At 43.5% G+C, this 22,068-nt stretch overlaps 1 protein-coding gene and 1 pseudogene across 5 annotated transcripts in view; one reads left to right on the forward strand and one right to left on the reverse strand.

Moving 5' to 3' along the window:
* Positions 1–4,557: 4,557 nt before the first annotated feature.
* On the reverse strand, positions 4,558–8,579 carry LOC140622621 (ETS translocation variant 5 pseudogene; annotated as a pseudogene).
* A 2,978-nt stretch (positions 8,580–11,557) lies between these two features.
* The window catches only part of EIF2AK4 (eukaryotic translation initiation factor 2 alpha kinase 4), a 102,787-nt gene continuing 92,276 nt past the window's right edge, over positions 11,558–22,068 (forward strand). For 2 of the 5 annotated variants that reach the window (XR_012022959.1, XM_072809693.1), the window contains exon 1: positions 11,558–11,765. Coding sequence is in view for 3 of the 5 variants with exons in the window: in XM_072809693.1 (XP_072665794.1) it covers positions 11,622–11,765 (144 nt within the window). In the remaining 2 variants the exon portion in view is untranslated. The remainder of the gene's footprint in view (positions 11,766–22,068) is intronic. The other 3 variants (XM_072809691.1, XM_072809692.1, XM_072809694.1) reach the window with 2 other exon arrangements.

Raw genomic sequence — 22,068 nt, forward strand, 5'->3', positions numbered from 1 at the left:
CCCAACTTCCAAGTACATTAGCTATCCCTTACAATCCCAGTGCAGCAGTTTTTTCTGCCCATGGGTACTGTCCCCATGCTTTAGTAAAACCACCATTTTGAACCAAAGATGTCTCAAGAATTCTTTCTTGGTTGTCAGCTCCAGACCTCACTCCACCTAACCTCACCTATATTCCAAAACTACATCAATAACAAATATGTCCTTTAAAAATAAATTTGATTTTTTTTTGAAAGACTAAAAGTTACCTAGGACCAATTCTGGTGAATTAAATGATCAGGATAGTAAAATCTTCTTTGCTAAAAGATGAGATATGACAATAAGATACTATGACTCACAGTCTGACTTGGAATTAATGGCACAACTTTGGAACAAAAGCATATACTTATTCCAGAATTTTTTCATTTTATTTTTTATTTTATTTTTTTTCCAGAACTAAAAAAAAAAAAAAAAAACTTATTCCAGAATTTAAAGGACAAGATTAATTTGGGTATGTGCAAATGCCCACAAATACCCACAATGTGCTGCAAAAGCCACTAAGTAATTTTAATTTCAGGGGCACCTGGGTGGCTCAGTTGGGTAAGTGACTTCAGCTCTGATCATGATCTCAGAGTCCTGCAATTGAGCCCTGAGTTGGGCTCCCTGTTCAGTGGGGAGCCTGCTTGTCCCTTTCTCTCTGCCCCTCCCCATGCTCATTCTCTCTCCCTCTCTCAAGTAAATAAATAAAATCTTTCTTTTAAAAAGTAGTTTTGGGGATCCCTAGAGGGCTCAGCGGTTTAGCACCGCCTTTAGCCAGAGAGTGATCCTGGAGTCCGGGGATTGAGTCCCACATCAGGCTCCCTGCATAGAGCCTGCTTCTCCCCTTTGCCTGTGTCTCTGCCTCTCTTTCTCTATTTCTCTCTCTTTCTCTGTCTGTCTCTCATGAATAAATAAATAAAGTCTATTTTAAAAAAAAGTAGTTTTTATGGGACGTCTGGGTGGCTCAGTCTGTTAAGCACCTGCCTTTGGCTCAGGTCATGATCCTGGGGTCCTGTGATCAGGTTGCTTCAGGCTCCCTGCTCAGTGGGGAATCTGCTTCTCCCTCTCCCCTGATTGTGTACGCTCTCTCTCTCTGAAATAAATAAAATCTTTAAAAATAAATAAGCAGTTTTTTTTAAGATTTTATTTATTTATTCATAGAGACAGAGAGAGAGAGAGGCAGAGACACAGGCAGAGGGAGAAGCAGGCATCATACAGAGAACCTGACATGGGACTCAATCCAGGGTCTCCAGGATCAAGCCCTGGGCTGCAGGCGGCGCTAAACCGCTGTGCCACCAGGGCTGCCCAAGCAGTTTTTGTTTCATACTTTCTTGAACAGTAGGAGTTACATTATCTCTCCTGCTTCTGGCTGCCAGGCCACGAAGCAGCAAGAACAAATAAATGCCTTTACCTCCTAAATGGAGAGGAGAAAAAAGGCAGAGTAGAAAATGTATTCAAAGAAATAATGGCTGAAAAATTCCTGTATTTGGGAAAAATCTAGAGATTCAGAAAGCTTAGCGACTTATAAAGAAGATAAATCCAATGAAATCCACACCAAGACAAATCATAGTCAAACTTCGAGACATTAACGACCACCCCCCCACCCCATACACCGCGCCCCCAGCCAAAAAAAAAATCTCAAAAGTAGCCAAAGAGGGGAAAATTTCAAAGAGAAATACCACGTTACCTATAGGGTAAAAACAATGTGAATGATGGCGGATTTCTCATTGTTCTCATTGAAACCATGTGGACCAGAAGGAAGTGGGAAGACAGAAAGAAAAGAACTATTGACCCAGAATTCCTCATCTGGTGAAAATAATCTTCAGGAATGAAGGGAAAGGGGATTGTGGTTTTCAAATATAGGGTACAACAGCCAATCTGGGAGTTTTTTTCTTTGGAAGTTGAGGGTAAAGAGTAGGATCAGGAGATGAACTTTGGGGAAGCAGGGAGTATATAGGGGAGTTCCCCAACACTTGGGGAATTGATCTAAAGTTTTAGAGAGGGCTTGGAGAATAAGAAAAGCTTGGAGTATCTTGAAAAGTTCTTTGTAAACCCCCTAATACAAGGATACTCTTATCAGGCTGGATGCTCCAAGGTCTCAGAGGTTATTTCCCAGGGGCCACTTAATGGCCAGTCTTTCCTTAGCAAAGTACAGAGTTTGTATATCCCAAGCCTGCTGGGCTGATCCTTTATTTGAAATAGAGGAATCAAATGCCATGTGTGGACTTTGGATCTTGATGTGAGAAAAGCCACTGTAGGTCTCTCCTTTTCACCATCATCCTAGTTGTGTGTGGTTGACTGTTCCTTGCCATGTCTCCTCACAAGACTTTCAGAATGGAGTGATTCCTGGCCAAGAAACAAAAGCAGAATCATCCCATTCCCCAGCGGATTCAGATGAAAACTGGTAATAAAATCAGGTACAACTCCAAGAGGAGGCACTGGAGAAGAAATGAGCTGGGTCTATGAGGCATCGCACATCATAAGATAGCAAACATAATTGGCACACGTATTTAAGCTTCATGGAGATCACATGTTCCTTTCCTAACACTATGGAATCACCCTTCCTACCTGGCCAATAGATGTCTTATTAAGGAAATTATTTTCTCTGTTACTATGCCTTCTATACCAGTAGGTTGGTTCAGTAATAAATGTGAGACCTTTCAGCTGAAAAAAAAGAAAAGAAAAAAAGCCACTGTAAAACAAAACAACCTTTGTCTTTTAACAGCTTATTATGGTATAATTGACATACAATAAATTGCATATACTCAAATTGTACTGTTTGACAAATTTTGATATATGCATACATCTATGAACCATCACCACAATCAAAATAATGACCATATTTGTCAGCCCCAAGAGTTTCTTTTTTTCCCTCTGGAATCCCTTCCCCTGACCTATCTATTCTCCTTATCCCTTGGCCTATCTGTTCTCCTTATCCCAGCTGATCACTTATCTCCTATTACTAAGTTTGTATTCTTTATAATTTTATATAAATTTTATATAAAACATATATTAAGTTTGTATTCTTTGAATTTTATATAATATGTACTCTTTTGTCTGGCTTCTTTCAGCATAATCACTTTGAGATTCATCTATTTTATTACTCCAGGGCTAGTGTATTTCTTTTTATTGCTGGATAGTATTTCATTGTATTGATATATCTCAATTTATTTTTACTTCAATTTTTTCATCACCTGTTGATAAGCATTTTGGATTGTTTCCAGTTTGGGGATTAAGGTGCCATGAACATCTGTATACATGTGGTTTCATTATTCTGGATTAAATACCTAAGAGTGAAATAGCTGTGTCATATGGTAGGTATATAGTTAACTTTTAAACTAAAACTAAATGATAGAATCTTAATGTAAAACCTAAAATTATAGAACGTCTTGAAGAAAACATAGAGGAACATCTTTGTGATTTTGGGTTAGGCAAAAATTTTTTGGATATAACAACAAAACATGATCCAGATTCATAGAAGGAAAAAAATGAGAAATTAAATTTCTTCAAAAGTAAGCAATACATGGGGGGAGAGGAGATTAAAAAAAAGTAAGAACTGTGCTCTTTGCAAAACACTGTTATGGGAATGAAAAGGCATGCCACAGACTGGGAGACAATCTTTATAAATCATACATCTGATAAAGGATTTACTTCCATAATATATAAGGGATTCTCAAGACTCAGTGATAAGAAAACAGATAACTCAATTTTTTAAATAGGCAGAAGATTTGAATAGACCAAAAATATATGAATGCCAAATAAGCACATGAAAAGATGCTCAGCATCATTAAACATTAGGAAAATGTAAATTAAGACCCAGTGAACTATTACTACACACCTATTACAGTGTTTAAAATATAAAGGACTGACAATACCAATTACTACAAGGATATACCTAGAACTCTCATAAACTGGTGGGAATATAAAATGGTACAAGCCCTTTGGGAGACAGTTTGTCAGGTTTTATCATGAAATTTTGACTTTGAAATATCTTCAAACTTACATAACAGTTTTAAGAATCATCCAAAGAACTTTCATATAATCCTTCAACTAAATTCCCCCATAGTCAACATTCTACATTTGACTTATCATAATCCCTCCTTCTATTTTCCAAATTATTTGGGAGCTAATTGCATATTCCTATTACCCCTTAAGACTACAGTGGAAATTTCCTATTAACAAGGACATTTCTCTAAATGAGAAATAAACAGTATAAACATTAAAATCAAGAAATGAACACTAATACAATACTGTTATCTAATCCACAGACACCATCATCTCCTCAAATCTTGCTGATTGCTTTTTTTTTTTTTTAAGATTTTATTTATTTGACACAGAGAGAGAGAGCACAGCAGGCAAAGTGGCAGGCAGAGGGAGAGGGAGAAGCAGGCCTTCCGCTGAGCAGGGACCCTGATGTGGAGCTGAATCCCAGGACCCTGAGATCATGACCTGAGCCGAAGGCAGATGCTTAACCGACTGAGCCACATGGGCCCCCGTGATTGTTTTGATTCCATCATTTATATGTCCATAACCCAATACAGATTTTTTTTTTAAACTGAAAGCAAACTTCTTTATTGTACACAGTACAGAATATGACGCAGCTTGGCAGGATGCATACGGCCCTGAGCAGGGGAAAGTATTTCAAATCAACTGGCAGGTTAAAGCCTTTCTGCACTGTAGACTTTCCACACTCTGGAAAAGAAGCAAAAACAAAACAAAACAAAACAAAACCCCAAAACCATCCGGGAGGTGCATGAGTCCAATGGGAATGCAACGGTGATGCGCCATCCTGTGTCCTGTACCAGCACAGGTCCCGTGGTTACAGCAGGGGAAGGGGGGAGCTCAGGCTACAGAGGGTTATTTTCAAACTTGCTAAGACAGCATAAATCCATCAAAAAAAGAAAACCCAAACCAGGATAAGAAAGAAAAAAAACAAATCCTATACAGCATTTACAACAAATAGATCTCTAGCCAGCTGGGGATAAAATATGCATCTATATATAGACTATGTTTAGGTTAGAGAGCTATAAATATGGTCGGGAAAGAGTCCTTTGTTTTTTTTTTTTTTTTTTTTTTTTTTGGAAAGAGTCCTTTGATTAGAGTACAATGCTAATTAAGGCCCAAGCTAGAGGTTCAATACCTTGGCGGGCTAATTAGCTTCCAATAGAGGAAAACCTCATGTTTTCATAGCTATAAAACGTACCCCTCAGCCCTATGAACCTCTTCACAGATGTGCCGCTGCTGGTCAAAGGGGGGGCTGGTGAAGACTGTAACGCACCCCCCTTGAGAGGCAAACAATTCAAAGCAGGTTTCTTCCCCTCACCGAGTCAGCATTGTCTTGTGCACATGAAGACCAGCAGTCAGGGTTAACTTGCCAAGTGCTGCGGGGAGCATGGAATCCTATCAGCGGAGCAATCCTATCAGCGGAGTGGGCAGCAAGGCATTACCACTTCTAAGGACTTCTCCATTTTGAGGCCAACTTTCACATAGCTTTAGCTGGGTGGTTTAAAACTTTTCTGATATAATACAGTAATCATAGTAAACTTTTTTTTTTTTTTTTTAAGGTGGCAGGAAACTCAAATGCTAGCACTGTTTTACCTGTCAGGGTCACATGTACATCTCAAACCCTATTGAATCATATGCAGGGTTGAAAGTCCAAGAATTGAAGAAGAAAAAAAAAAAAGGAAACGAAACAAATGTATGAAATGGAAATTGTCATCAGTCATGCCCGGGGAGAAATCCCCAGGGTTCCCGCCAGGTGGCCAGGTTTTGAATGGACATGACATGTATTATGTACATATGCTTTCCAGAGAGAGCATGTTAGAAAACACAAGGAACTATACACATAGAATCAAGTGGTGTGTCTGGGCTGCCCTGCACACCTCAAAAATGTACAACTCAGGTGCAAATGTTCCATCAGGCTGTCTGGTGCAGAAAGCACAAAGCAGGCAATAGAATGGGCTTGTGCACGGCTAAGGGGGCACCCCCAGCAAAGCCCCTTTCAAGCTGCAGCGTCATCAGCTGGCACTGCCCTGCTTAGGACGCAGTGCACAGTTACCAAAAGGTTTGTGTGTTGGCTTTTTTTTTTTTTTTTTTGCTTTAAATACCAAAACTACAAAAATCAGTTTATAAACTGGTTTTCCAAAACAACCACCAAAACAAAACAATCCCCCGAATCAAAGCAAAACAAAATACTGTCATAAGTGTAAATCACCCTTCTAAAATGAAAGCCATCCACACACACAGCTGTGTGACTGGGAAGAGAAAGGGGGCTTGTTCTACTTGGTGACCACATGGCTAGAAGGTTCCCAAGAGTCGCAATGGTTTAGTATTTGAGAACCATGGAGTGGGGAACAGCTGTTCTGACTTTCCCCCCTTCTTTCTAGACCGAGGGGAAACATCGCAGCTCGAGCTAGAAGAGCTCTCCCAATTTGAAGATAGACTTTTTAACCCTTCACGGTCTGAGCCTTCCCAGCTTCTTAGCCTACTATTCTATGGGTCTGTCATTTCTGTTTCAATAAATTATACAAATCAGAGCCCTTCTATGTAAAGGCAATTAGTAGCCCACGATCAATGCAGATTGTCACACACTCTGTCCTGGTTTGTGGGCACTACCCTGAACAAGGTATTGCTTTGCATATATATTGTCCATGGGAAGGAGGCTCCACCGCAATCTCTCCCCAGAAACCTTGTCAGGATCAGAAGCCGAGGCACCAGCCTTTTGGTGGTTTCTCTGCCCCTTCCCTGTTCCCACTCCCCAGCCAAGGTATCTGTCTTTGAGGGTGCCAATCCAGAGACGGCTTGGGTTCTCCAGATAATACTCAAAGGGCAAACTTTAGGAACAGCCAAAAACACAAACAAAACCACTGCCCTCGTTTGCCTGAATGGGAACTGCTAGCTCTATCTAGGGTTTGGCCGCTCAGCCACTCGGACACTTAGTAAGCAAAGCCCTCGGCGTAGGCGAGGCTGCCGCAGCGGTCCAGGTCCAGGAGGTAGGCCGGGTTGTCTTCAAAGTGGGTCAGGGGCAGGGTATCCTCCTTGGTGAGGTGACACTCGGACTCTGCTTTCAGGAACGGACGCTGGTTGTCAGGGAAGACCATGGAGAAGAGGGCATCCGGGTCACACACAAACTTATAGACTATCACTCCCCGGCCACCTTCTGCATGATGCCCTTTTCATAGTAATAGCGTAGAGAATGGGTGAGCTTGTCATAGTTCATGGCTGGCCGGTTCTTTTGGATGCCCCAATGCCGAGCAACCTCCTCAGGTTCTATCAGCTTAAACTCCATGCCACGGCCCGTCCAGGCAATGAAGTGGGCATTGGCTGGGTCATCCAGCAGAGTAACCAGGAACTGCCACAGCTGAAGAGAACCTTGCCTCTGGTAAGGGGGCCCCTCCGGGTACATGGTGGGCTCTTGCTTGACTTTGCCTTCCAGTCTCTCAGGAACAACACAAGTGTAGTCAAAGTGCAACCGGGGATCTTTTTCATATGAAAAACCTTCATGGCTGCTGGAGAAATACCCCCCTCTGATATAGGACGACTAGCAGTTGGGCACTTCTGAATTAACATAGTAATCCCGGGGCTCCTGCTTGATTCCCATTGGTGACTGGAACCCATGTGTTGGGGGGCCTGGCATGCCTGGGACCCCATGTTCATAGAGTAGATCATGGTATTCTTGTTTGAATCTCTGAGGGGGTGGGGGAGTTGCAGGGACAATGGATTCTGACATTTGCCGGTGGTAATTGGGGCGATTATCTCCAGGAACTCCTGACTGAGGAGGGAAGGGGTGGCAGGATTCAGACAGTTGTCTCTGAAATCTCTGTTCTGAGGGATACTGGTTTTCAGGCATCATCTTTGGCATCTGCAGGGGCTGATGTGGTGGCCAGGGGACCGCAAAGGTTTGCTGCTGTGGTCCAGGTTCCGGAAGCGAGTGGGGGGGAGGGCAGGGCCTGGTACTGGGCCAGCCGCGGGGGCGTGCGCGGGGTGGTGGGCACACTTGGCTGGGGCAGGGGTTAATGGCTTGAACCCGGAGAGAGGCTTCCTATCATAGGCACAATAGCTGTAGAGGCACTTTTCTCCATAGTTAGCGCCTAGAGCCTGCTCGTGGCTACAGGATGACAGCTCCGAGGAGAGGCTGTGCAGCTCCCGTTTGATCTTGGTTGGAAGTGGGGCACGAAGCACCAAGTTATCAGACTGGAAATCTGGGACAAACTGTTCATCATCAGGAACTTGTGCTTCAGCTAGCCAAGCCTCTTGAAGTTGACTGAGATCCTGAAACAACTCTTCAGAATCATGGGCCAGATCTGTGTCCAAAACTTCCTCTTTCTGTCAATCACAGGCCGCCCTCGACATTTCTCTGATGGAGATTTCCCTGGGACCATAAAAGGGACTTGCTGATCATAAAACCCATCCATGGTGCTTCCAGCGCCTCGAATATCACTTTGAAAGGTTTCAGCATTGAGTAATTTCTGGGGGGAGAGGGGTCCTCCTGAGGCAGCCGCTCTCCTCCGGTTGCAGTGGCCCCGGGGCGCAGGCGAGCTCACACACGTGTGCACCGGGCCTGGGCGCCTGGGAGAATGGCTGGGCCGAACCCCCAATACAGATTCTAATTTAAGACAAATGTTGAATTTTGAATACAGATGGGTATTAAATGATATTGAACAATTGTTACATTTTTTAAGCTATTATATCTGTGAAAAGTTTTTGCCTATTAGAGATAGATACTTAAGTATTTACCGAAAAAAAATGATGTTTGAGATTCTTTGAGATTCTTCCCTAGGGAGGTAGGGTGGAGGGTGAGAAATGAAATAAGACTGGCAAGATCTCTATAACTGTCGAAGTTGGATAATGAGTATAGGAGGATTTATTTATTTGTATTTATTTATTTGTTTATTTTTAAGTAGGCCCCATGCCCAATGTGGGGCTTCAACTCACCACCCTGAGATCCGGAGTCAGATACTCTACTGACTAAGCCACCCAGGCACTCCAAGTACTGAGGGTTTATTATAATTTATATATATGTATATATTTATATATATTTATATATATTTATATATAATATTTCTTCTACTTTGATATACGTTTCAAATTTTCTGTAGTTTTTAAATAAACGGCAATGGAAGGACGCCTGGGTAGCTCAGCGATTAAGTGTCTGCCCTCCACTCAGGGTGTGATGTCGTTCCGGTGGTAGAGACCTGCATCAGGCTCCCTGCGAGGAGCCTGCTTCTCCCTCTGCCTATGTCTCTGCCTCTCTGTGTGTGTGTGTCTCTCATGTATAAATAAATAAATCTTTAAAAAAAAAACAAACCCTAGATCTAAAGCCAAATCAGCAACCCTCTCTGGTCCCCTCCCTCTTGGGGAGCTTTGTACTACTGTGCAATAGACGTTGTTTTGCTGCCCACCACTCTTCATCTGGTCTACGTCTTCATTCTTCCAAGTGGTGTGACCAAGGTGGGGCACTGAAGGAGAGGAAATCCTGTTACACTACATTTCCATGAAGAGAATTATGTTCCATGCCCAGTTTACTTAGTGTGAATTTAGGAGGTCTTTGTTATAATCCTGCCTCAGAGCATACTTTTTTTTCTTTTTTAAAAAATTTTATTTATTTACTCACGAAAGACACAGAGAGGGGGGCAGGCTCCATGCAGAGAGCCCGACGCAGGACTTGATCCTGCGACTCCAGGATCACACCCTGGGCCAAAGGCAGACGCTCAACCGCTGAGCCACCCAGGCGTCCCCAAGCATACTTTTCAAGTGACATTTCCTTCATCTATCTTTCCAACCCCTATACTGTGTGCTAAGTTATAATCACTTAAGTCACTTGCTGCCATCTATTCATTCAGTTCTGGCCCAAATAACACAAATATCTGGCCCAGGTAATGTGATAACACAAGTGCACTTGTTTGACCCAAGGCCTCTTCAAACCATTTTCTTTTGCTTTCGCTGGGATCCATTCTTTTTACAGTGATCTCTATCTAGGTGAACGGTGCTACTCTGCCCACATTGGCCCAAGCTAGTGAAGTGGAATTTGGGGTTCCTTTTCTCTCGACTTCCACATCATGTAGTCCATTTCTTCAATCTATCCACTTCACTCCATCCCATTACCACTAACTTGATTCAGACTACAATCATTTCTTCCCTGGATGACTTTAACAGCTCAAAAAACAGTCACTATCTTCATTCTTAATCCACTTAAAGCCATTTTTCCTATTGCAGCCAGAGTAGTTACTAAATCACAAATATGGTATCACTCCAATCATTAAAATCCTTCACCACACGCCCTGAGCCAAAGGCAGAGGCTCAACCGCTGAACCACCGAGGTGTCCCTAGATCAAGGGGTTTGGTTTTTATGGGCTTGTAGGTGGGGGCTGTTCTAAGCTGATTAACCCTCCCTGCACCTATCACCCAATCAGGCTTTTGTCATCTACCTACCACGTGGGAAAGGTGGAGGGCTCCTTCCAGAGTGGTGTAAAGTCCTTTTTTTTTTTTTTTTTTTTGGTGTAAAATCCTTTTAAGGGTGGTTTCCTTTGAGGGCAGGGGCCCCTTGTCTCTGCTTGCCTTTCTTCCAACCATCCTTCATTAGTAGCTCATAAAGATGCCTGAAGAAAAGACATTTTTCAGTTGAAATTGCATGCTGATAATGGAGACTCTTAAAGGTGGGAGGTAGGGACAAACGGTAGTTGAATCCATCCTTAAGGGGATGAGTTTGGGGGCACAAAGCTGTGGGGACGGGGAGTAAAGGTCACAATCTTTTTTCCTAGTAGTCTTGCGGGTAGTTTCAAGGTTAGACCCTAAGCGACCTGAAAACGCATCAAAGTCTGCCCTTTGAGTTCCCTCTTACTACCTGTGCTGGGGTAAAGAAGTTCCAGGCATTTCGTGAAAACAGCTGGCGTAAATAATTTTGACTGATTTAATTTCCCACGTTCCAGCAGATTTCTTTGCTCTAGCTCTCCTGCAGTAAGTAGGCAAAGCCAGACCACAGCCTCCTTCCTTGCTTCCTCCCTCCAGGCCCAGGTTGTCCCGCCGCCGGAGCCCAGTCAAGGCGCTCAGCACCGCCTCTGGCCCCGTCCCCGGCGCGGAGCCCCGCCCACGGGCCGGTCTGGAGAGCGGAGTCCTGCCCCGGAGCCCGCCCCCGGCGCGCACGCAGCCCCGCCTCCGGCCCCGCCCCCGGCCCCGCCCCCGGCGCGGAGCCCCGCCCACGGGCCGGTTTGGAGAGCGGAGTCCTGCCCCGGAGCCCGCCCCCGGCGCGCACGCAGCCCCGCCCCCGGCCCCGCCCCTGACCCCGCCCCCGGCGCGGAGCCCCGCCCACGGGCCGGTCTGGAGAGCGGAGTCCTGCCCCGGAGCCCGCCCCCGGCGCGCACGCAGCCCCGCCCCGGCCCCGCCCCCGGCCCCGCCCCCGGCGCGGAGCCCCGCCCACGGGCCGGTCTGGAGAGCGGAGTCCTGCCCCGGAGCCCGCCCCCGGCGCGCACGCAGCCCCGCCCCCGGCCCCGCCCCCGGCGCGGAGCCCCGCCCGCGGGCCGGACTGGAGAGTGAAGCCCTGCCCCCGAGCCCGCCGGGTGCCCACCACCGCCACCGCAAGGCCGCCCGGCCTGGGCCGCCGCGTCGCCATGGCTGGGGGCCGTGGGGCCCCCGGGCGCGGCCGGGACGAGCCTCCGGAGAGCTACCCGCAGCGGCAGGAGCACGAGCTGCAGGCCCTGGAGGCCATCTACGGCGCCGACTTCCAGGACCTGCGGCCGGACGCGCGCAAATCGGTAGGAACGTGGCTGGTCCCCCGCGTGCTGGGTGGTGCGGCCCAGGCTTCCCTCTGCGCGCCTTCCCCCCGGCCAGGCCCGGCCCGGCCTTGCAGACGCCGAGCCAGCCGCACCTTTTGGGATTCCTCAGTCCCTTAGTCCCTCCCGATTCCACCCACGCTTACTTTTTGTCTTTGCACCCGCTCGGCAGGGTCTCCAGAGCTCCGACCTAGGCCGAATTTTCGCACCGCCTTTCTCCAGGCGCGCTCCTCTGCCTTACCTAACACTTCTCATTTCCACTGACACCTCCTGAACGTCCCTGCCTCCTTGGAATCTTGCCCCCTCCACCCCACAGCCCCCGAAAGCCCTTGAGTTTGATACAACAGCGCATCATAGAGATCGATTTTGGCAACTTTGTTCCGGTATCGCTTTGGGGGCGCTTGCACAGATCTTACTGGTCCCCCTATCCGCCCCCACCCCCCCGCCCTCTCCCCGATTTCAGCTCCTTTCGAGCCGCACCCTCCCTGGTGTTCAGAACTATAAACCGTGTAAACCCCGCGGTGCTCCCCGGGCGTCCTCACTGTTTTCGGGCATGGAGGAACTTTAAGGCACTTACAGGGTGTAGAATACATTCATTTTAGCCATGATGGAGGAGTCCTCTGAGTTTAGACCTTTTAAGTGACATTTGTTTTAAAATATTACTTTCCCTTTTGTCTGGGAGTAAAGGCTCATAAGTTGCTGATACTGGTGGTTTCTCCCTCATCCTTACTAATTATCTCTGAATAATATCATTAAAAGGTAGTATCTTCCTTCATCTGCTTATCATTCCCACATTTAAAAATATCTGCCTTGGGACCCCTGGGTGGCTCAGCGGTTGAGCGTGTGCCTTTGGCTCCGGGCGTGATCCTGGGATCCGGGATCGAGTCCCATATCGGGCTCCTTGCAGGGAGCCTGTTTCTCCCTCTGCCTGTGTTTCTGCCTCTCTCTGTGTCTCTCATGAATAAATAAAATCTAAAAAAAAAAAAAAAAAACCAAAAGAAACTATCTGCCTATATCCAGGATTTCCTTAACAGATAAGGATCTTCTGCAGCTGTCAGAGGTAAAAGTTCTCCCTCAAAGTACTTCTTCCTTCCTTAAATATTTATTGTTCCAGGCTTCAGCCCAGGGCAAAACAGAGCAAACCTCTTGCCCTCAGGGAGATTACTTTTCTAGAGCTTATTATACTACAATAATATGTCTTTCTGGTGATCAGAAAACTCTGTCTTTCTGAACAGTGAGAACCAGGAAGTAGGCCCATTAAGCAGCTAAAACAGGACAAACAAAGTGTACCCATGGACTCAAGGCAAAGTCTGTAAAGACCTCCTTCAGAGCCACTTTTATTGACTTTATACGTGCTTAGCTCTTCTAAGGCCACAGAAAGGAAGAAGGAGCTGCCGTGGGTAGGAATATCACTAATCCCAGAATTTACAGTCGGTGATCTTTCTCAACAAAGATAGAAGATTAACAAAAGCAAACAAAAACTATAAAAAACGGCAGAAGAATTCAAATAGCTGTCTGTGGCTCCCAGCACGCGGGGAGTAGCCTCATCACTTTCATAGGCTTCACAGGCTGCTAACTGCTGGCCATGAAGAATGAATCCGAGTGCGGTTGTTCAACAAGTACTTATTATCACCTGTGTGCCTGTCTTCAGGGAAAGGTTATGCAAGTCCACAGTCCTTTATTCAAAACCCTAGAGACCTGTTGGATTTCAAAATTCAGAAGTGTTCGTGTTCACGTCCATGTGTACATAGCCATACCTTACCTAATACCTCACTTGGTGTGGGGGTGATGGAGGCAGCATCCAGAATTAACCACAATGAAATATGAATGTCCAAATATTCACACTGACTGTAATAATAAAGGCTATGAATAGCCTCCTGTCCGGTCAGGCCAAATTTGCTGATAAATTCAGGCCAGAATTTATTGACCTGAATAAACTTCAGGCTACTTTGACTTCTTTTGGGGAATGTGTTAAAACATAGGTTTCAGTTTGCTCGCCTGTATAATATCATATATAAATATCTAAATGTTTTGGGTGTGAATGCCAATAAATTATTTTACATACTAAAAAAATTTGGACACCCTGAGTTAAAATTTAGTTTACTCTGGAGTTATACATGTATTATTAATTAGCTTGGCTTATTTTCTGTTTCTGCAAAGGGTCTGTTAATGTATAATTTGATACCTATTGCAAAGTTCCCTCCCAAAAGGGGCCCAGACTGCTTCTGTCTCTGGGCCCACATAGTGTATGAGAACCCTTGTTTTTCTACATCTTCACCAACATTGTAAATGGCAGGCTTTTTCATCTTTGCCAGTAGATGGATGTAACACTTGTTCCCCAGGGTGCCTGGGTGGCTCAGTAGTTGAGCATTTGCCTTTGGCTCAGGTCATGATCCTGGGGTCCTGGAATGAGTCCTGCATCAGGCTCCTCGCAGCAACCCTGCTTCTCCCTTTGCCTATGTCTCTGCCTCTCTGTCTCTCATGAATAAATAAATAAAAAAAAAAAAAAAAAAAAGGAACACTTGTTCCCATTATATTGTCTATTTTCTACCTCCCCACGCCCCTGTAATCACTGTTGCCAACATGGGGCTTGAATGCACAACCCTGAGGTCAAGAGTAGCCTAGCCTGCTCCACCAATTGAGCCAGCCAGGCGCCCCATGTATTGTCTGTTTTCTTATTCATTTGTCAATTGTTTTTTGTTAAAAAAAAAATAGCAGTATGGATCATATGTTGCAAATGTTTTCCTCTATTTACCCATGTGCAATTTGATGCTTATGTAATTTATGTAATTACAAAAAACTTTTAAGATAGTTAAATGACTGTTTTTTTTTGTTTTATAGTCCCCCCTTATTTTTTCTAGAAAAGATTTCCCTACTCCAGTGTACTAAAAAATGAAGTCTTCAAAGTTTTCTTTTAATTCTTCATGACTTTGTTTTCAAGTGTTCATCAAATAAATACAGAAATAGCTTTTTAAATTTTTAAAAATACTTTATTTATTTATTCATGAGAGACAGAGACAGAGACAAAGGCAGAGGGAGAAGCAGGCTAGGGAGCCTGATGTGGGACTCAATCCCAGCACCCTGGGATCACCCCCTGAGCTGAAGACAGATGCTCAACTGCAGAGCCAGCCAGGCGTCCCCAGAAATAGCTTTTTAGTGAAAGTTCCATCTAAGTATACATCTAGGCTGCCTTCCACCCTCAGCTTATCAGTTAGACTAACACAAATGAGTTTTTTCAGTTTTCCCCCCTACTAATTTGAAACACACCTTTACATTATATGACACCGTGCTAGCTTCATAAGGACAAGGTCCGTGTATTTGTTCATACCTACATGTCCCGTGCCTGGCGAAAAGCGCTCAAGATTTTTCTTTGCGTGAAATAATCCCCAGGTGTATTTGGATCTGTTGTTGACTTTTTTTTTTGACTCTTTATTCTATTGCATTAATCTATTTAAACACTACCACCACATTGCTTTAGTAACGATAGATTTATAACAAGCATTATTTGATACTCATTGTGGTCACCATTTACTGACAACATTTTCCTGACTGGTTTTACTCTAGTTTTTCCATATGAACTTTAGAATCAACTTGCCTGGTTCAAAAACTTATAGTGGCATTCTTAGTTGAATAACGTTACATATATTTAATTTGGAGAGAATTCAGATTCAGTATATTTTCATGTGTGTTCATTTATTTTTTATTTTTATTTTTTAAAGATTTTATTTATTTATTCATGACAGTCACACATAGAGAGAGGCAGAGACATAGAGGGAGAAGCAGGGTCCAAGCAGAGAGCCCGATGTGGGATTCGATCCTAGGTCTCCAGGATTGCACCCTGGGCCAAAGGCAAGGGCTAAACCGCTGCGCCACCCAGGGATCCCTCATTTATTTTTTTTATTGAAGTATAATTGACACACAGTTACATTAGTTTCAAGTGTACAACCTGATTCTCTACTTCTGTGCATTATGCCATGCTCACCACAAGTGTAGCTACCATCTGTTACCATATAACTATTATAATACCATTAACTATATTTCCTAAGCTGTACTTTTTTTTTTTTTTTTTTTTAAGTAGGCTCCATGCTGGGCATGGAGCTCGACCTGGGGCTTGAACCCACGACCCTGAGATCAAGACCTGAGCTGAGGTCAAGAGTCAGGAAGCTTAACCGACTGAGCCACTCAGGCACCCCCTATGCTGTACTTTTGATCCTCTTTTATTCCTGTGTTTCTTCCATAGCTGGAAGCCTGTATCTCCTACTTCCTTTCACTCAGTCTGTCAATCCCCCCCCTTCCCTCCACTCTGCCAACCATCAGTTTATTCTCTGTATTTATTAGTCTCTTACTGTTTTTTTGTTTATTGTGTTGTTTTTTAGATTTCATATATAAGTCAAATCATATGGTTTTTGTCTTTGTACACTTATTTCACTTAGCATAATACCCTCTAGGTCATCCATGTTGTCACAAATGTCAAGATCTCATTCTTTTTTTGTGTCTGAGTAATATTCCATTGTACATATATATTACTTTTTTATCCATTCATCTGTGGATGGACACTTGGGCTGCTTTCATATTTTGGCTACTGTAAATAATGCTGCAATAAACATAGGGGTGCATATATCTTTTCAAATTAGTGTTTTTATTTTCCTTGGGCAAATACCCTGTAGTGAAATTACTGGATCTTATGGCATTTCTATTTTTTGTTTTTTTGAGGAACTTCAAACAATCCTGTTTTCTATAGTGGCTGCACCAGTTTGCATTCCCACCAACAGTGCACAAGAGTTTCCTTTTGGGGACACGTGGGTAGACTCAGTTGGTTGAGCATCTCCCTTTGGGTCATGGTCCCAGGGTCTTGGGATTGAGTCCTGCATCAGGCGCCCGGCTCAGCAAGGAGCCTGCCCTCTCTCCTTGCTGATCCCCCCTCATATTCTTTCTTTTTCTCTCTGTGTTAAATAAATAAGTAAGTAAATAAATAAATAAAATCTTTAAGAAAGAAAGTGTTTCCTTTTTGCCACATTCTTGCCAACAGTTGTTATCACTCACCATTTTTATTTTAGACATTCTTACAGGTATGGGGTGATAACTTGTGTTTTTGATTTGCATTTCCCCAATGATTAGTGATGTTGAGCACCTTTTCATGTGTCTGTTGGCCATTTTTCTTTTTCTTTTTAAGTGGGCTTGGGCTAAGTGTGGGGCTTGGACTCACAACTCTGAGACCAAGACCTGAGCTGTGATCAAGAGTTGGATGCTTAACCAACTGATCCACTCAGGCACCCTATCCTTTTATACGTCTTTGGGAAAATGTCTACAGGTTCTCTGCCCATTTTTAATTGAATTATTTGTAGGTTTTTTGGTGTTGAGTTGTATAAGTTCTTTATATATTTCAGATATTAATTCATCTTCTCCCAGTCAGTAGGAGAAGGAAAAAAAAAACTCTTTTTGTTTTGTTTCATTTTTCACTGTGCAAAAGCTTTTTTTAAAGATTTTATTTTGTTAAGTGATCTCTACCCAGCGTGGGGCTCGAACTCAAAACCCCCAAATCAAGAGTTGCATGCTCCAGCTCCACCAACTGAGCCAAGCAGGTGTCCCTGTGCAAAAGCTTTGTATTTTGATATAATCTATAATCCCAATAGTTTATTTTTGCCTTTTTTTTTTTTTTTTTAAGATTTCATTTTGAGATGCCTGGGTGGCTCAGCAGTTGAGCGTCTGCCTTTGGCTCAGGGTGTGATCCTGGGATCTGGGATCGAGTCCTGCATTGGGCTTCCTGCATGGATCCTGCTTTTCACTTTGCCTGTGTGTGTGTCTCTCTGTGTGTGTGTCTCTCATGAATAAATAAATAAAATCTTTTAAAAAGATTTTATTTATTTGACAGAGAGCATGTACAAGCAGGGAGAGCAGCAGGCAGAGGGGTAGGGAGGAGACTCCCTGCTGAGCAGGGATCCCGATGCAGGGCTTAATCCCAGGACCCCAAGATCATGACCCAGGCTGAAGGCAGACACTTAATCGATAGAGCCACCCAGGCACTCCTTGTTTTTGTTTCCCTTGACTGAGGAGACATACCTAGAAAAATGTTGCTAAGGCTGATGTCAAAGCAATTACTGTCTGTTTTTCTTCCAAGAGTTTTATGGTTTCACGTGTTACATTTAGGCCTTTAATCTGTTTTCATGTATGTTTAAAGTAGAGCTTTAGGTTATTAAATTATAACATTGCTTAAAAATTCTCTCCAACCTGACAGGCAAATACTTAAGATGAATGAATTTGGTGATTTTTTACAAAGTCAGTACAGAAAATACTCATTTTTAGAAAAGGAAATATGGGGGAAATCAGTGACTAAGGCTTTTTTTTTAAGATTTTTTTTTTAAGGAGTTTATTTATTTATTCATGAGAGAGACAGAGAGAGAGAGAGAGAGAGAGGCAGAGACACAGGCAGAGGGAGAAGCAGGCTCCATGCAGGGAGCCCGACGTGGGACTCGATCCTGGGTCTTCAGGATCATGCCCTGGGCCGAAGGCAGGCGCCAAACCGCTGAGCCACCCAGGTATCCCCTTTTTTTAAGATTTTATTTATTTGATAGCACAAGCCAGGGTCAGGGGCAGAGGGAGAGGGAGAAGCAGACTTACTACTGAGTGGGGAGCCCGATGTGGAGCTCTATCCCAGGACCCTGGAATCATGCCTGAGCTGAGGGCAGACACTCAACTGATTGAGCCACTTAGGCTTCCTCAGTGATTAAGGCATTTAACATAAAATCAGAAAAGACAAATAATGTATAATTTCTCTTACATGGAGAATTTAAAAATATTTAAAAATAAGCCAAGCTCACAGATACAGAGAACAGATTGGTGTTTGCTTAGAGGAAGGAGGGAAGGATGGGTGGACAGTTTGTTGTTGTTGTTGTTGTTGTTGTTGTTTTTAGGTTTAAATAAATCAAATTTTACGGGATCCCTGGGTGGCGCAGCGGTTTGGCGCCTGCCTTTGGCCCAGGGCGCGATCCTGGAGACCCGGGATCGAATCCCACATCGGGCTCCCGGTGCATGGAGCCTGCTTCTCCCTTTGCCTATGTCTCTGCCTCTCTCTCTCTCTCTCTCTGTGACTATCACAAATAAATAAAAATAAATAAATAAATAAATAAATCAAATTTTAAAAACACATAAAATATAGAACATTACCTAATTTCCTTTTTCTGAGCTTTTACTATCATCTTTTTTACTTTTGACATCTTTACAGACTTAAAACCAGAAACTTACCCTGATTATCTTGCTTGACATGTTACTTTATTTCTAGATTTGTTCTGTTTTCCCACAGACTAATTTCTTTTCACTTTACAGAATATGAGATCTACAGCCTGTGAGAAAGAGGCTGCATTGAGTCAAGTCTGGCCATCACAATTTAAGGAGGAAAATATTAACAGAATCCTAGGTAACAGTTCTAGGCCAAACACCTGAAAGTGGTTTGAATCATATTAACTTTTTATATATATAATTGTAATAAAAACATAGCACTAAATTTGTCATCTTAACCATTCCTCAGTATACAGTTTACAGTGTTAAGCACTTTTATGTTGTTGTGCAACAGAAAACTGTTAATAGTTTTAATTGATTTCCCAAACCTTGTTCTCATCTGCTGCTTATTTTGTAATCTAGTGAAATTTAATCATGGACTGCCATTAACCCTCATGCTTCAGCTTTGAAACCAAAAGGTTTGCTACTTTATGGCATCACTAACGAAATTTTCATTTTTTTTAAAAAAGATTTTATTTATTCATGAAAGACAGAAAAAGTGGCCAGAGACATAGGCAGAGGGAGAAGCAGGCTCCCCTCGGAGAGCCTGATACAGGACTTGATCCCAGGACCCCGGGACCATAACCTGAGCTGAAGGCAGACTGCTCAACCACTGACCCAAGCCCCCCCCAAAATTCTCAATTTTTAAGAGTCCTTATTTTTTACTCTAGTACTTTTAACAGTGAGACACATTCTTAAACCAGTTTATTTCATTGGGCCTGAGTATTATGAAGTGTCCAGAGAAAAGCAGCTTCAGACTGACCAGTAGGGATATCTGACAGCTGCTGGGGTCTTCCCTGGGAGGTGTGCATTGTGCTGGGAAGAGGTCCTCAAGTCAGCCTTCCAATCCTTTGAGGTATTTTAAGATTCTTGGGTTTTGTTTCTTGAAGATTCAGCGAATGTTTGTGTTGTTTCAATGAGTCCAAATGAGCATTACCTCTCTTACTTTTTAAAATTGAGTTTACATCACCTTTTCTCTTTTGTGTTATGTTTGAGGAGGAGTTTGGCTATTTTATAACAGTCCAAGAGAGTATCCAGCTTCATGATCCCAAGAAGAAGTACATATAGTTCATATCTTATTGTAGTAATCTATGACCCTCTCATCATTCTTTTTTTTTTTTAATATTTTATTTATTCATGAGAGACACAGAGAGGGAGTCAGAGACACAGGCAGAGGGAGAAGCAGGCTCCCTGTGGGGAGCCTGATGTGGGATTTGATCCTAGGACCCCAGGATCACAACCTGAGCCAAAGGCAGACACTCAACCACTGAGCCACCCAAGCATCCTTCCTCACCATTCTTTTTATGCTGCTTTCATATCACTTGCATTTCAGACTTCAAAAAAAATTTTTTTAATGTATATTTTATAGTTTGTGTATTTTGTATCTGATACATTCTGCATTGTGTTTTCGTCTCCTTTAGTGATCTCAAAATGTCTTGGTTATGCCCTACTTTGTATGTACTTGCCTGTAGATAGGTATTCCAGGAACTAATTATTTCCTTTTACAGATTAAGTCAGAGAATTTTATCAATACTGTTCTAATGACCATTTATCTTCTGAACACATGAAGGAGGCCCTACCCACTCCACTCCCCAGCACATCCTACCTGTTGACATCATTTTGAGTCAGGTCCTGTTCAACGTCAGGGTTCCTTGAGTGCCCTAATGTGAACTAATGCATGATATCCTACACATGGCTTCCATTAAAGCCTCTTGTTGAGAAGCCCCTCAGTTTGCTCAAGGAAAGCCTGGCAAATATTCTACTCTTATCCCTAAAGTCACTATTTCTTGAGTGTTCTTTTTTTTCCCCAGTGTGCCTATATTAAGTTTGTATTAAGTTAGTATTAAGTTTGGCTACATATTATAGGAGACTTAACAACAGGAGAGCCTGGGGTGGCTCAGTGGTTGAGCATCTGCCTTCTGCTCAGGGTGTGATCCCAGGAACTGGGATCGAGTCCCACATCGGGCTCTGTGCATGGAGCCTGCTTCTCCTTCTGCCTGTGTCTCTGCCTCTCTCTCTGTGTCTCTCATGAATAAATAAATAAAATCTTTAAATAAATAAATTAAGAAAATAAAAGAAACCCATAGAACAATTGAAAAAAAAAAGACAACAGAGTTCATTTTTTCTGCATGCAAAAGTCTGGGGTCTAGGGCTTTTGCTATATTGCTCTTCCACCATCCTCAGTGTGCCCTTTATGGTCCAATGTGGCTACCTGAACTCCAACTTTATATCTGCATTCCAGGCAACAGGAAGGAGAAAGGGATGAAGAAGTTGTGTTAGTTCTTTCATCTTTTTTATTCATTTATGAGAGAGAGAGAGTGTGTGTGCTTGCAAGAGTAAGCAGGGGGTAGGGAGAGGGACAATCAGACTCCATCCATGCTGGGCATGGAGCCTGACGCAGGGCTCCATCCTATGACCCCGAGATCACGATCTGAGCTGAAATCAAGAGTCAGATGCTCAATCGACTGTGTCACCCAGGTGCCCCTAGTACTTTAATCTTATTAGCCAGGAATTAACTCACTGGCCACAGTCACCTGCAAAGGTATTATATCCAGCTAAAAAATCAGGGGTTCCGTTGCCAACAAGTAAGGGGAGAATGGATATTGGGGGAATAATTAATAGTCTGCTGAGAAATATCCTGAAGTTTATACACTATGGAGAAAAATATCATTCTGGTCCAGTTAAATTGTCAGCCAAAAATAAAGGCCTTGAAAGTAGCAGACACCTAGTTCTTCAGAGTGCTGTTCTTTGAGTTGCTTTCACTTCATACTCAGATCCAGACAAGTTGTTAGGTTCTTTTTTTTTTTTTTAAAGATTTTATTTATTTATTCATGAGCAACACAGAGACCGAGAGAGAGGCAGAGACACAAGCAGGCTCCATGCAGGGAGCCCGACGTGGGACTCGATCCCGGATCTCCAGGATCACGCCCCGGGCTGCAGGTGGCACCAAACCGCTGTGCTACCGGGGCTGCCCAGTTGTTAGGTTCTTGTCATTCCTCAGCGGCCTTGA

This window comes from Canis lupus, chromosome 32 (assembly GCF_048164855.1).
Source record: "Canis lupus baileyi chromosome 32, mCanLup2.hap1, whole genome shotgun sequence".
In the NCBI taxonomy this organism is placed as follows: domain Eukaryota; kingdom Metazoa; phylum Chordata; class Mammalia; order Carnivora; family Canidae; genus Canis; species Canis lupus.